Source organism: Pan paniscus, chromosome 2 (genome assembly GCF_029289425.2).
Source record: "Pan paniscus chromosome 2, NHGRI_mPanPan1-v2.0_pri, whole genome shotgun sequence".
NCBI classification, from domain to species: domain Eukaryota; kingdom Metazoa; phylum Chordata; class Mammalia; order Primates; family Hominidae; genus Pan; species Pan paniscus.
In genome coordinates, this window is record NC_085926.1 from 71,056,275 (window position 1) to 71,072,667 (window position 16,393).

At 41.0% G+C, this 16,393-nt stretch overlaps 1 protein-coding gene across 18 annotated transcripts in view; it reads right to left on the minus strand.

The window, feature by feature from the left end:
• The window catches only part of FOXP1 (forkhead box P1), a 629,894-nt gene that overhangs the window by 142,770 nt on the left and 470,731 nt on the right, over nt 1–16,393 (minus strand). For all 18 annotated transcript variants that reach the window (XM_055110136.2, XM_034956872.3, XM_034956873.3 and 15 more), the window contains one exon: nt 14,876–14,977. In XM_055110136.2, coding sequence (XP_054966111.1) covers nt 14,876–14,977 — 102 coding nt within the window. The remainder of the gene's footprint in view (nt 1–14,875; nt 14,978–16,393) is intronic.

Below are 16,393 nucleotides of genomic sequence, written 5' to 3' on the forward strand. Positions count from 1 at the left end.
CGCCTTGCAGGACTTGCAGGGGCTCATTATAAATTACAGCACACGGGCCACTGACACAATCCAGGGAGGGTAACAGGGCTCTGGTGACGTAACATGATAAAGAGATTTCTTTGTAGAGCTCTACATGGCACAGAGCTGGAGAATTTCCAGGAAACTGAATTTCTAGAGTGCCACCTTTGACTATCCAAGACAATTTCATCCAAGCACCGAGCATCTTTGAAGAAAATTTTATCTTCTGGAAATGCTTGCCACTGGGTGTCATCCTCAAAAATATAAATTTGAAGCTATTTTTTCCAATGAGACAGACTAAATCCAGGATGTAGATTTTCCAATTAGACTCCTTTTAAACATCTGTTGGTAGGCTGCATTTAACATTAGTTATTTGTGCAAAGGACAATTTGATTAGACTGTCTGAAACCAAGCCAAAGTCTGCAAAATAATAGCTCAATTAAATTCTGTTTTGCTTTCATTTGTCTTAGATTTTCCTGAGTGTGATACTGTTGCAAATAATCAAGTAAACCAATTCCTTTCAAAATGAGAGATTTAGGTGTATTTTCTTTCCTCCCTGCAAGTATATTCCATCTTCACTATGCTTCATTGAACGTAATCTTGACACCAAATACATTTCTGTATTTTGCCTTTAGTCTCCTTTAATTTTCTATACTTACGAATTAAAGTTCTATGCCATTAATATTATACCTTAAACGGATTAGCAAATGTACAAAGGCAGGCACAGGGCATTAGGGTAGTCTAACCGCACTACAGGACTGTTCTGATTTTCACTCCATACCTCGCAGCATTCATTTCATCAACCCAATGAAAGATTTAGGCAGGACTGACACGGGATTTTTTTTAATGCTGTTTTTATGGTCTTGAAATGTTTCTAGGGGCTCGCGAACCTGAGACCAGTCTGAAGCCTCTTCAACTGTGAAGCAGTATCAATTTTCCTTTCTTTTTGGCTTAGGTATTTTACTCCTTCATTCAGTCACTCGTTCATCACTCAGTGATTCACTAACTCATTCGTGAATAAGTGTCTATGCTTTATGTCAGGAATGGTGCGGAATGTCACAGCATCAAGATTTCAGATTAAGGACCAGTTCTTTGCTGGTGAGACTACCTATCATTAATTCATGTAAAATTCTGGAAGACAAGAACAAAAGAAAGACCAGGATGGAATTTTTAGAAGACCATGACCCTTATTTGTGCCTAAAGTGACACATTTAGGAAAACACTGTGCAATCAAAATAATGCTGGTAAAAGTAGTTAGTAGCACGGATGATGACAGAAGCTAAACTTTATTAAGTACTTTTTATATGTCTTTCTAAGCTATTTACAGACGTTACTCAGCTAATATTCATAACAACACCATGGGATAAATGCTACGATTACCACATTTTACAGATGAAGAGCCTGATGTCCTCCCATCAATTCCGGTTACGCAAAAGTTGATTATAAGCAAAACGATGGTCCACATTACACAGCTAAAACATGCATTTGAAAAATGGCCAGTACCTAGTGAACTAAAATATAACTTGGAATTTACTAGGTTATTTTCCCTTTAAAAACAGCTTTTAGGTTGCACACAGTGGCTCACGCCTATAATCCCAGCACTTTGGGAGGCCGAGGTGGGCAAATCATTTGAGGTCAGGAGTTTGAGACCGGCCTGGCCAACATGGTGAAACCTCATCCCTACTAAAAATATAAAAAATTGGCTGGGCGTGGTGGTGCGCCCCTGTAATCCCAGCTACTCCAGAGGCTGAGGCGGGAGAATTGCTTGAACCCTGGAGGCGGAGGTTGCAGTGAGCTGAGATCATGCCAGTGCACTCCAGCCTGGGCGACAGATCGAGACTCCATCTCAACAAAGCAAAACAAAACAAAACAAAACAAAACAAAACAAAACAAAAAAACCCCACAGTTTTTACACAGGTACTTTTCATGCATTAATCAGTTAATCTTCACAACTGCCTTAGGTAGGTGAGGTTACCAGCCACATTCTCTAGATAAGAAAACAGAAATACAGAGAAGTTAAGCTACTTTTCCAAGGTCACACAGGATTAAAGGTGGTACCGGGACTATAACCTGCCAGTCAGACACCAGAGGCCATGGTATTAATCACAATGTAATGCTGCCTCCTCCCCCAACATATTCTGACATATCAATCTCCAAAACTCAACCATGCAGCTGAGTTTGTGTGGCAGTCCAGTGTAAAAGATCCTGTGGCTTTAAAGGACAAATCACATTTCAGAGCTGATCAAGAAGAGACATGGTTTTAGGATAAGAATGCAATTTGCCCAGTCTCATTTAAGGTTACAGGGAAAAACACAAAGCATATGTTTAAGTTTAGATAATACTTCAATAGTTACCACAGAGTCTATTAGACTTCCCAGAGAAAAAGACCTCTCCACTCTGACATGGATCAGCATAGACTATGGTCAGATAGGTCTATGGCAAGCTTGGCAAACAGAAGGTGCACATAGCACTTCTCCCATCTCCAGTGCCCATGGCAGACATACCTAATCAATCGTGGCACTCTTCAGAGCCCATCTTAGACCCACAGTCCTTCAAACAGCACTCTAGGTAGAGCCACTTCATATCCCCAACAAAGTTGGTAGTCACAACAAAACCTCTTCGGTGTGTAATTCTATGTGGTTCAGACTCTTATTCTGTTTCTAGAATAAATAACAATCCCTTTATGCTCTCAAACAAACAACAAACCAGACATAATTTCACTGATGTCTTATTAAAAGCAATTTCATTAAGTCTGACAAAGCGGCTCTCCCATGTGCACACAAGGGAGTGTCTCGCCTTAAGGTCTTATAGTCAGAGGAGATCAGAAGAAACCTTCTAGGGGGCAGTGGTAGATACCAATGGAAAAGAAGCACGCAGTCACATGGTGGAGAACTTAGGAACGGGACAGCCCTTCACATCATGTGGTTTTTAGTTTCTTTCTGAAGAAAGCAGACAAAGATAATCTCCTGAAATTAAACTCACACACAATTTAATCACCAAAGGTCTTCTCTCTAAACAGCAGGCAACACAGTACACAGTATCTGCAATTCTGGATTTTGGGGACTCTGAACTGTTATCAAATGGACTGCACTTTTATCCAGCTCCCTACAAAGGAATGATGACTCTGAATTCATGACTCTCTCCCCTCTCCCCAGTCAGAAGGCTATAAACTTCTTCTCAGGACATCTAATTTAATGCAAAGCTGGAATGCTAATTAACTAGATGAAGGCAGCAGGATGGAGACATGGTATGATACATAACGGTTCTGAAGAGCAGAATGACATGGCGTTCGAGGAGAGGCTAGGAGGTGAGCGATGCATAAAGAACAGAAGATTCTTTGAGGGGAGGGGGTGACGGGTTGGAAAAAGTCTTTGCCAAAATCCCAGCAGGTGGCACCTGAAGGGACAGCTCTGGAATAAGGTGGCAGCAGGGGAAACACAGAAAAAGGAACGGACAGAAAATACCAGCGGAAGGAAAAATGGCACATGTGAGGATGAATAACATGCTGAGGATGAAGGAAATTCCTAGGTCAGTGATGAGTCAAATGACTGTGACTAATAAGACCTGGGGACAAAAGGGATCTGCCGGATTAGAGATACTGAAATTCAGGTGAAGGCGAGCTAAGAGAGAGCCACAGGTAGGCACTTAGGAGCAGTACAACAGGTCTGGAGGCGCCCATGTGTGTGAAGGCTCTAGAACAAGCACACAGCCCAGATGCACTGAAATTAAAGGGGATCAAAGAAACTGAACTTGGGGGAAAGAGCGAAATGAACTGGGAAGCAGAAAGAAAACAGCATGGAGGCCAGGGGGTACTGATTTGAAGAAGTTTAAATGATGGCATTTTCCAAAAAAACAAGTTAGCCCATGCAATGTATTACTAAGGAGGCCGGACAGGTTAGAAGGATGGAGACACGGCCACTAAATTTGGTGACAATAAAATTCAAGAAAATGATGAGGAGAAAAGCCAGACTTGGGAGGAGTTTAGGAAAGAAAGTGACTGGGAAAAAAAACAAACAAAAAAAACACCACAAGGAAGCAGCAGGCACAATATTCTGGGTCTAAAAGCTTGGCAGCAAAAGAAGGAGCTAGAGGAGAGTAGCTGGGAAGGATCGAGTCATTCAAAGTTTTGGAACTACCCATTTAAACTCCACATTTACCATGAACACCGCTAAATGTTGAGCTCTGTCTGCTTGAATATTTACCAAAGTTCTTCAATGGGACATAATGTAAAAGGACAAGGGCTGGCGCTCTTTGCCCAACTGTGTCCAGCAGCTTTAAATTCTACTACTTAAGTAGTTAAAAATCTGTTCTTTTGTTGAAGGAGAGAACTTATGAATAGAAGGCAGCAACCCCAGACCCTTTAGAAATGACTAGTATTCAGTCCCTGTAATTTACCGGGCAATAATTTCAAACTCAAACAATCCCAACAGCAAGGTGGCTGAAGTCCACCAAAAGTTCAAAATGGGATATGTTCTCTTTAAAATTTTGAGAGCGACTAAATATGACAACCATCTGATGTATGAAAATTATTCACAACCAAAAACAGACAGTCTGGAAATAGCCGGGATGACTTCATTTAGACAGAATTACCCAAATCTGTTTCTAATATACACAGTACACATAATAAATTTTTACAATATGACAAGGAAAACAAACTTAATAAAAGTTCCCGATCTTTTGTTACACAAGCATGCTATATCCATGCTATGTTTATAATAGTTTGCTCATGATATCACAGCTCAGTAACAAAGGCCCAAGCAATACAAAAACAGTTACTAGGCATGACATCAGCTCACAACTACCGTAATTACATCGGTACACAAATTTCCCAAACTGTACATTTTCCAAACTGCTTCTCAATTTCAACGGCTGCCTTTAGACAATTACTTGCAGAGCTGTCTGCAGGCTTTGAGTAATACCCGTCTTTCTTCTCTTTCCCAAGCGTCATTTCCCTTTAGAAAGTGCATATTTCAATTATAAGCACTATTTTTCAAATATGCCCATCAACATATGTCCAAATTAGGAGACGGTGTGGTATGGTGGTTAGCGAGGAGCATTAAGCATCAGCAACTCTGATTCCATTCCTTTTGCTTTCCCCGTTTGCGGGGCCCAGGTGGTAGCTCAGGGAGAGGCAGTAGAGTGTAATGGATGAAAGCATAGACTCTTGAGCCAGATTGTGTGGGCTAGAATCCCAGCTCTGCCACTTATCAGCTGTATGGCCTTGGACAAGTTAACTTCTCTATGCTCCACTTTCCTCCCCTGTAAAATGGGAATAATAATAGAACTTACCCCATATGGTTGTTGTACAGTAGTTGGCTCCTAGAAAGTACTATATAGTATTTACTATTTAATATGATAACTATTATCTTTCTGGGACTCAGTTTCCTGTTTGAAAACCTGGCTTAAATTAACCTGACTTAGGGTAAACTGTTTAATTTTTCTAATGTCAGGGTAGGGGGTTGCAGCCTGGTCACATTATCTCAAGATAGTGAAGTTCAATGAGTAAAGTTTGAATGAATGAATGCATGCATGTATGAATGAATGAATGAAAATATAGGTCCTGAAAATAACCTATAGTTACAGAAGTGAAAAATACTATATTGTGGAACTTGAGCTTCATCCTATTTTCTCTAATCGCTTATTTTCATGTTCCTGCAATGAATGTTGATAACCATCTCTGACCCAATAGAAATAGTAAGTGTAGGGAAAACAGATATTGCCTTGTGATTTTAGAAGTGTATTTCTCTAAGGACCAAACTTTTCGAGCTCATCCTATATGCACAACCTCTGTCTCACCGTGTTGTGTGGTCAGCTGGCTTTCCTTACCGGGCAGGGTGCCAGGGGAGTGCGACTACCTCCATTGTCACTTCTGGTCCATGGTATTGCACCAAATGCTGTTATTCTAGGCTCCAGGAAATTTTCTAACCACTGGACAGGGTCCAATGCTGTGTGCTAATGAGTTTCAGATTGGAGGACCTCACTGTGCATGTGTCAGAAAAGTGCCACGGTTTATAGCAAGGTGGGGGGAGGGAAGAAAAGACACACCAAAAGAAAAAACAGTAGTTAAAAAATGCTGGCTACTCAAATTGACAGGGAACGTGACCTCTGCACTTCAGCAGAAATTCTTGCAGACTTACAAAATAAAGGAGTTTGCTTTTATCGCACACTGTGAGACTCACATGGAAAAATGGAAAACACTACATCACTTGACCTCAGCGTGCCCCCTTTCAACCACAGACGAATATTGTGTACAAAAATTCTAAATCAACTTAAGATGTTCCCAAAAAAAAAAAAAAGAGAGAGGCTTTAATTTTCTACATTAGACTTGATGATCACTATTTTGGTTCTGAGATTTTGCTTAGAAGATTCACACAGGAAAAAGACTCAAAATTCCAGGAAGAGTATTTTACCACTTTGGGGATAATGATGTAGTGGTCTCTACTGGGGGGGCGCATCATCGTCTATACTCCCATTGCACTGGAGAATACTGAGCAAGCCTGACTCGCCCAGGCCTGAAAGTCACTCAAGACTAAAATCATGATTATTTGCTTACATTAACAGAACACTAAAACCAATTTTAAACAACTTAAGGAAACTCGAGCCATCTTTGCTGGGTGATTCACTGCCATGGGAAACCAAGAAGCTCTTTTCTCCCTTCAAGGCAACCAACAGGCTTGATAGCAAGACCTCATTGTGGGATCACAGCCTATCCAAGAAGAAGCCGCCCTTCTGCTGCTGTTGCTGCTGCTTTTATTTTTTTCGTTAAGAAGAATCACTTCTTAGGAGTGTCTAACAGAACTTTTGAGTAATGAGATTACATTTCAGTTTTTTTTCTTTTGCCACACTTAGTCCTGGGGACTTTAAAAATCCAATTCTTTCACATCCTCGAACTGTCATCAACATTTTTTCAGATGGTGTCAATAAAATTGATTGCTTGCAGTTCTGAATTCTGTTCTGCACATGGAAACAATATAATTTATTTTAAAGAATTTTCAATAGGGATGGAAGGAGAAATGGAACCTCAGGAAACCCATCCACAACATTTGGGGAGGGGTGGGAGGGAGCAAATCCAAAGCAAAGTAAACATCCTGAACACTACCGGACACTGGAAACATTGACAAAACGTCCTGATATATAAACCCTAAACCTGACTGTTGTGCTGACTGATACACCTTTCTGTCAGATATGAATGATGTTTCTGGAGCATTAATATGTTCATTAAATTCTAACTCCCTATACTTAAAATATTCTCTACTTTGGCTCAGAGGCATCTTGACAGCTTTGTTGTAATCATATATGTGAGGCCCCCAGTCTACACAGTTGTAGAGATGCCTCATACCTACAACCAATCTGTTGCTTTTACAGGCTTAATCTAGGTATTAAGCAGCTGATTGTGGAACCACGTTGCTTCGACATCTTCAACTCAGCTGTATATCACAGAAACCACTATGGGTGGTGACAGACTCCCATGATGCCTAGCAACTGTACATGCCCCTAACTCCTTAATCTGTGATACTACAAAATATGGCTTGCGTTTTCTTTTTTTCCCCCTCTTTCCCTGAAGCACAAGTGGACGACCAGCAAGGGTCCGACAGTGTTATTCCTAATTACCTTTTTTTTCACTCTTGATCCTGTGGCTCTCATAATTAGTTACCTGGGGCTGCAATCCAATTTGAAGTGATGACAAGAAAGTGATCCATGAAAAAGTAATAAGTTAAATCCAATTTCAGCCTTCCTCTAATTAAATGCACATGGAACTAATGACTCCAACCCTAGCATTTTAGTGATAATGGTAATTAGCGAGGTGGGAGTCACTCTCTTTTTCAACACTGGAGGTGTAAACCACAAGGTAAAATGGCAGGAGCACTCTTAATTACATGTGTCATTTTGTCAGCAATTTACACATTTTTGACCAGTCAAGTATGTTTTTTCCCCTGTCCCTCTCCACCTCCTAGCCCCAACAATGATTATAACAAACTAGTCCATGTTCCAAACACATGGACGCTCATAAGAGCACTTCAGACTTGAAAATAAGAAATAACTTTGCTTTGCTGTTGTTGATCACCTTTCTGTCCCCACCACACACACAGACACACACAGAGACACACACGCACAGGCACACACACAGACAAATAAAGATATACTTAGGGTAATTATGCAGATCTGAGTCCTCTTAATTGAAATCCAGATATTTATAGTGGAACTGATTTTTGTTGGTTTCAGCTGTCTTTTTTTTGCTTATAATATGGAAAATAGAGTAATTTACTTATTTATGGAAAATATGACACTCAGTAGGTGCTGAGTAAACACACATAAAAAGAGAGGCAATAATTAACCTCTTGACGGCACACTGGTTATCTGTGGTTCTAAAAAACCTGGTTTCCCATCCTGGTGCTGTTACTACCTTTGTGCTGTGTAGCAAGTCAGTTAATCTCTCTGTTTCCATTTTCCTCATCCATTAAATGATTTAAGGACACTGCCTATACTACAGAGTAGCTAAGGAGCTGGCCCACGTTCAGCACTGACTAAACATTCATTATCTATCACACTTTGCATGTGGTGGCAAAGACATGATTACATATAAAATACTAGCATCACATTTGCATTGTAATTCTTAGATACATTTAAACTAGTGATCATATAATTAAAGTCCAAACTGAGTTCCTTATTTTTTTTTTCTTTTTGAGACAGAGTCTCGCTGTTGCCCAGGCTGGAGTGCAGTGGCGTGATCTCGGCTCACTGCAACCTCCGCCTTCCAGGTTCAAGCGATTCTCCTGCCTCAGCCTCCCGAGTAGCTGGGACTACAGGTGCGTGCCACCACGCCCAGCTAATTTTTGCAAGATGGGGTTTCACCTTGTTGGCCAGGCTGGTCTTGAACACCTGACCTTGTGATCCGCTCGCCTTGGCTTCTCAAAGTGCTGGGGTTATAGGCGTGAGCCACCGCACCCGGCCACTTTTTTTTTTTTTTAATCGAAATAGAGTCTTGCTATGTTACCCAGACTGGCCTCAAACTCCTGAGCTCAAGAGATCCTCTGGCCTCAGCCTTCTTAGTAGCTGAGATATGGTGCACACCACTGCAGTTGCACCTGGTTCAAATAGGGATTTTTTTTTTTTTTGAGCTAGGATCTTGCTCTGTTACCCAGGCTGGAATGCGGTGGCACCATCATGGCTCATTGTAGCCTCTACCTCCTGGGCTCATTCAATCCTGCCACCTCAGCCATCAGAGTAGCTGGGACTACAGGCACCGGGCCCGGCTAATATTTTTGTATTATTCACAGAGATGGGGTTTTGCCATGTTGCCCAGGCTGGTCTCTAACTCTTGGACTTAAGTGATCTGCCTGCCTCAGCCTCTCAAAATGCTGGGATTACAGGTGTGAGCCACTGTACCTGGGGATACCTTCAAGAGTGGGAATTATGAATAAACAAAACCAATCAATAGCCATGGAGTGGGCTGTCCTGGGCAGACTGGGACACAGGGCCACCTATGCACAGCTGAAGTTGAAATAACAAAAACGAATGAACTCATTATATTACAACTTGCACCAAAATTTTGGAGGCAAGGACAAAACAGACTATCAAAGAAAAACAAAATCTTAAAGCAGGAGTATCAGCCTGGACCCCAAGGTGAACTTCTTGAAGTTCATGAAATCCCTAAAACTGGATGTGACATTCTGTGTTCATGTGCATTTTTCTGGGAGGAGTGATCACTGTTTCTATCATATTTGTAATGGTGCATGTAATCAGAAAGACTTAAGAACTATTTCTAAAATATTTCTGTTTTATTATTTCTTATCGAGACTTATTTTTAGGGTTTTGGGATTCTCAGAAGTCATGTGATAACAGTAACATCTTAAAGATATCAAAATTTCAATGCTTTGTATCAATTTAAAATGCTAGGGATGCCAATTCTAGACAATGTTAACTCTAGACATTAAAAATAAAAGTTTGCTTCCCTCTCCTAAATTATCCTCCTTACTAATCAGTGCATAGGGCTATTTCTTAAGGGTCAGTACTTCAAAACCATTCCATTTCACTATCAACAACATAAAATTGTAGTTTCCTTTACAGGTTTCCTCTTGCCAATTTCTTCTTTAGTGAATAACGTGGAAATGATATGAGCTACTAAGATTATATGCGGCATTAATGCAAAGCAAAATGCTGCCTAAAGCATGTTTTATATAACTGCAAATAAAAATGCTAAAAAAATACCTGCTGAATCTTGTATTTTAACCTCCTCCACTTAAAGCAAGAATCCACATGATCACCCTGAGCTTCCAAGTAGACTAAAGGGCTGGCCTTCTAAGTGGGTTTCACTTTCCCTGCAGTGAAATGGCCTTCTGAGGAAGGGGCTCACACATGACATCACCTTGGAAGGAAGGGCATGGGCAGGAAGGAAAACTATCAGATGACTGGCTTCAGGTTCAAATTCTTTATAGAGGGCCTGAAGCTGGTGAGCTTTCCACTGTAGGCAACACACAAAGTTTACTTTCTTTCCTAACTTTAATGCTGCCAGAATACACATGTACTCTTACTTTCTTAGGAGAAAATGTGTCATTTGATTTCCTTCCAGTTTATGTACTCGTGCCAACAACTAAAATGCTTAAAGAACCAAGATGAATTACTACCCAGAAACGGTGGTCAAAGTTCCAAAATTTGATCAATAAAATTGCTCATCGACTCACAAATTAATCTTCAGCCAGTAAAGTTACGCATTTTCGAGGTTATGAGTACACCTGCACTGTTAAGCATTTATTTCACTTGTTTAAGCAATCTTCAGAAGTATATAAATATTTATAGAAGAAAGCCTATGCTGGGCACAGTGGCTCATGCCTGTAATCCTAACACTTTGGGAGGTCGAGGCAGGTGGATCACCTGAGGTCAGGAATTCAAGACCAGCCTGGTCAACATGGTGAAACCAAGTCTCTACTAAAATTACAAAAATTATCTGGGCGTGGTGGTGCATGCCTGTAGTCCCAGCTACTCGGGAGGCTGAGCAGGAGAATCGCTTGAACCTGGAAGACGGAGGTTGCAGTGAGCCGAGATCGCTCCACTGCACTCCAGCCTGGATGAAAGAGCAAGACTCCATCTCAAAAAAAAAGAGCCTACTATTTTTACTCATCTGTAATTTTCGTTTTGCAGCAAAATCTTGTTAATTTGTTTACAACTCATAAGCCTCCTGAAGGCAGGGTGTGTATCTTCAACAGTTCTGTATCCCATGAACACCAGCACCATGCCCAGCCTGCTTTGGAAATGTTCACCAACTTGCACTTAATTAATTCAGATCATTCTGATTCTGAATTTATGATGGGGCCAATTTTCAATTTTCATTTGTATCATTCATAAAAAAATTTGCAAAGCAAATGAACAGACTAAGTAAAAAGATAATTTTGGTTACTAAGTAGAATATTTCTCAAGAACTTCAGAAGCAATATCTATACCCGATTAATGCCTTCATTAATAAACCACATCACCCAAGAATGTGACCAGCTCAGATTTGGTTCAGTATGTGGATCTGCAAAGAGTGCCATTTCTCTCTTATTTACTCTCATCTCCCTGAAATTAGACCAAATTGGTGATGTTTGACTATATTTTATGATCTCTATCGAGTAACCACTTATAGCCTCCTCTAACTTTCCATTTTCTTTTGTTTGTATCATCAGCCTGTGAAACCAGAGAGCGCTGCCAAACATAAAGCAGGGGAGTGTGAGATATGCTTAAAATATGAGTCACAGTATATTTGGGGATTTGGGGTTTTTTTTTTTTCCTTCAAGCTATCAGCAGATCAAATCCTTCTTCCCTGTCAAGCCTTCCTCTATGCAGAAGATCTGAAATTTGCTAAAATCGGTCTCTCAGTGTAGTTATGAAGGGTGAGAAGATCAGAGATGAGCACTGTTAAGATTTGCTGTAGGATTTCCCTTTCATTTCAGAGCCACTCCGGCGGAGATGCCTCAGCAAGGATGCAGTATGGCAAGATATATTTAAATATGAAGGTTATTCCTTCTGTGAATCACCAAGTCTATATGCATATTTTTATAATGAGGTAATATACCATGTGACCTAGGATAGTAATCTCTCCTCTGTTTGTGGAAGGCCAGCCAACCTAATAAAGCTTACTGAATGTGCATGACCCTATCAGGCAGCTGAGGGGTCCTTCAGCAATCGTCTGTGATACACACACACACACACACCAGTCCACCAACCTTTTAGATTTATTTCCCCCGGCCAAATCTTAAAGCTGGTCTAAATTCTCTGCTTGTCAATTCCTCTACTTGGGGGGTAGGGGAAAAACTCAAGACATCTTCTTTACCAAAACCAGCGTTCAAGATTACCCCTTCTCCCCCTACTTTTTATACAGACTGAAGTGCTCAGCAGAATGTGTGAGGTTGGTTTTGACACTGTCCTTGCCAAGAAAAATGGAGCCCTCTATATCATCCACTTCTGCATGGTGGCTAAAAACCCTGTAACAGGCAAGAAGAAAAAGAGCCCTCAAAAGGAAATCCCCTGAAACTTTACTTCTTATATTTAGCCCTCAAGGAACTTCGTTCATCTTGGAAAAGAAGTTACCTAAAAATGCCATATGTTTTTAAAAAGCAAGTATGAGGGAAAATAATTCTACCATAAAAAAAATCACAAATGATATTCAATACTGAAGAGCAAGCAGTGTGATCAGACAGATTGTGTATGTGTGTGTTTTTTTATTATCTCTAACCAAAGCTCTACTATGTGTAAGATTTCCCCCCCAATAATATATTTTCATTTTCCCAATGCACTTGAGGCCTGATGAATTCAAGAGGACTCGGGGTATTTTTAAGGCTGTAAGAGCTCCAAGAGGGCGGCAAAAAGAATGGATCATCATTTGAATCACTGAGTGACAGGCTGGGCTAGCTCCCTGTATACATTAATAAATTAGAATTTTAATTGTGTCTCTGTCCACAGGAGATGCCCCAGTACTTTAATATGTACCAACAATTGGCTATGTTATGGAATCTGCAATGTGGCCTCCGCTGCTGACCTCTGAAACACAATTCCCAGTCTGACTACGGAAACTGTTCAGTTTGATCCTTTCAACTTATTTGAATCCTGACAAATAAGCTCACAGCTGAAAGGTCAACATAGTCATATTTCATCCTCCAGAGCTGTTCTTAAGACATCTACACAACAAAGCACTTCTTATAGCACCTGACATGGGCCCTCAATGGCACTGTACCTCATTAAAAATGTCCCCTGCATGCGCACGCATTCCAAGGCACATGGTCTGGTGATGGTTTACCAAATAAGTGTTTACAGAAGGGTTAGTAAACAAGGCAGATTGTCAACTTTTCCAATAAAGCGTCACTATAGTGCTGAACTCTCTCTGGAAAGTGACAGTTTCCCAAGTACATGTAGAAGAACTAGAACTTGTTGGTCAAGGTCAGTTTGATCTTTGCGGATAATCTGGGAACAGGCTGTGGTTCACCCTGACCTGTGAAAAGTAAACACAAGCTAGAATTTAGGTTGACCTCATTATCCAATTAATTGGCACCAAGTTATACACCTATCAGCTACCGCTTACAGATTCTGTCCCCTCCTGTGACAGGGATGCCCACCTTCAGCTATGAAAGTAGTCTGAACCACTTAGGACCCAGGTGCCAAGTGCCCTCTCTTAAACGTGAGCATGAAGACCCTGATTCAAGTCTCTTTGAAACTTCTATTACAATTTTCTACTTTGAGTCAAAAACCCAAATTAGATGTTTTTTGTTGTTTTTTGAGATGGAGTTTCACTCTTGTCGCCCAGGTTGGAGCACAGTGGTGCGAGCTTGGCTCACTGCAACCTCCACCTCCCGGGTTCAAGCGATTCTTCTGCCTCAGCCTCCCTAGTAGCTGGGATTACAGGCACCCGCCACCAAGCTTGGCTAACTTTTGTATTTTTTGGTAGAGATGGAGTTTCACCAGGTTGGCCAGCCTCGTCTCGAACTCCTGACCTTAAGTGATCCGCCTGCCTCAGCTTCCCAAAGTGCTGGGATTACAGGCGTGAGCCACCATGCCTGGCCCCAAATTAGATTTTTATAAACTTACTCTTTCTTCTACTCCATTAAGCCCTTGCCTTCAATGTGCCTGAAATCAGAAGTTGCTAGAACAACTATTTTCGTATCTTTACATAAAAATTTCTTGCCATTTAAAAATTATTGACCTAGAAACATTCTGAACATATCCACTGAAGAATTGGGTACATATTATAATCATTACAAGCCATAATATTAAAAGTACCACATCCTCCTCAGGCCGAGTCATAGTTCTTGATGCTTTTGACATTCTGGGATGAATCACGGTGTGTCGTGTCCTGTGCATTGCAGGATGTTTGGCAACATCCCTGGCCTGTACTTACTGGATGCCAGCAACACCTCTGCCCTGCTAGTTGTGGCAACGAAAAACGTCTCTAGACATTGCCCATTGTCTCCTGGTGGTGGGTGGGGGGGTAGGGGGTCGCCAAAATCTTCCCAATTGAGGATGACTACACTAAAGTAAGGTGTGTGTCTGTGCGTGTTTATGCCATTTCTAGACCCAACATAAGAGAATGTGGTGACAATTCTGAGTACTATGAACTTTTCTCATTGGTAACCTACACTGCCTATTAGCAACTCAACACTTACAACTCCTTGTCCTTCTATTATATTCACTAATCAGCAGATCTTACTCCTGACAATAAAACTTTTGGTCAAATACACATTTTCCCCAAAATGTTTCAACTTGCTGGTAAACCAAAAATGCACTTTCCACAGAAGATTTTCTTACATGATTTGCAATGCTCAACACAATCCACTCCTGAACTGCTTGTCAGTTATCCCAAAGGGTATAATGTCAATTTAAAAAGAAAAAGAATTGTTACCTGAAGAGCTGGTTGTTTGTCATTCCTCTTGGGAGATTTTAATCCACTAACTTGCTGCTGCTGTTGCTGCTGAAGAAGGAGCTGTCTTGCCACCTGAAGTGCCTGGAAGGAGAAACAAGAAAATCCTTTGCGTTACTACACAGGTTCAGGGACTCTTCATAAAAAAGGATTCCAGGAAATGCGCTTTGGGACTGGGTCCTGACTTTCCTATTTCCTGGCAAATGAAACAGCAAATGAAACTTCCCACCAGTCTTAGTTGGAAAACTTTCCAGAATTTGTTTACGTTCCCTTTGACTCGGCCAGTTTCATCCACGGTTCCACAGGCATCTAAGCAGACATTTTATTCCTACTAAAGATCTGACATGAAATTTAAGACCATGAGTGATTGAGACTCTGAACAAAGATGACAGAGAGACCAGGAGGGACCCGAGAAAAGATGAAAACTTGGGAGACACTACAGGGCCCTTTTCAGGGTCACCTTCACCCTCCCCCAATTCTTCTTGGGGAAATGTAGGGACTCAAGTTGAAAGTAATACTTTCACCCCATCTGAGTCCAAATAAAGAGAAAGAACTAAGTGGTGGACCACAAAAAAAAATATACTATGGATTAGCCTACGTAGGAAGGAAGATTAAACAGATGAGACATACCTAGGATGACCTTGATAGAAATCAGAGAGGAAAATTTGGCAAATCTGATCTCTAGTCATCTTAAAGAGGCACATTATGTATCTATGAACAAAACTGGTTACGTTTATTATAAATGACCCTTTCAAGCTTACAATATGGGATGGTTTTTCCTTAAAAGTAGACATTGGGGAGGTAGTATAAATTGGAGATAAAGCAGGAAGAAAACAGAAGAGTCCTCTAAAATGTTTAACATATGACTGACAAATCTTTTTAAAAGTTCAAGCAGGCTGGGCGTTGTGGCTCACGCCTGTGATCCCAGCACCTTGGGAGACTGAGGTAGGCAGATCACTTGAGGTCAGGAGTTCGAGAACAGCCTGGCCAACATGGTGAAACCCTGTCTCTACTAAAAATACAAAAATTAGCTGGGTGTGGTGGCAGATGCCTATAATCCCAGCTACTTGGGAGGCTGAGGCAGGAGAATCGCTTGCACCTGGGAGGCAGAGGTTAGGGTGAGTCGAGATCGCACCACTGTGTTTCAGCCTGGGTAACAGAATAAGCTTCCATCTCGTAAAACAAAATAAAATAAAATAAAAGGTCAAGTAAAAAAAGAAAAAAACAATGTCATCAATAAACCCCCATGAAGACATTCACTGCCAAAGAATTAAGAACAGGAATACTGGCTAGCCACATACCTTTCCAAAGGTGGCAGTAGGACCAGCAACAGAAAACTGAAGTTTGAGGATATCATGCTAGAAAGTCATATGAAAAGTTGGGTTACTTGAATCAATGCAGCTGAGAACCAAGAATGTACACATGGCAGAGATGTCAAGAATGCTCATTAAACGATGTGCTTAGAGTTTAGACACAAAATGAGACTTCTTATTATATCAA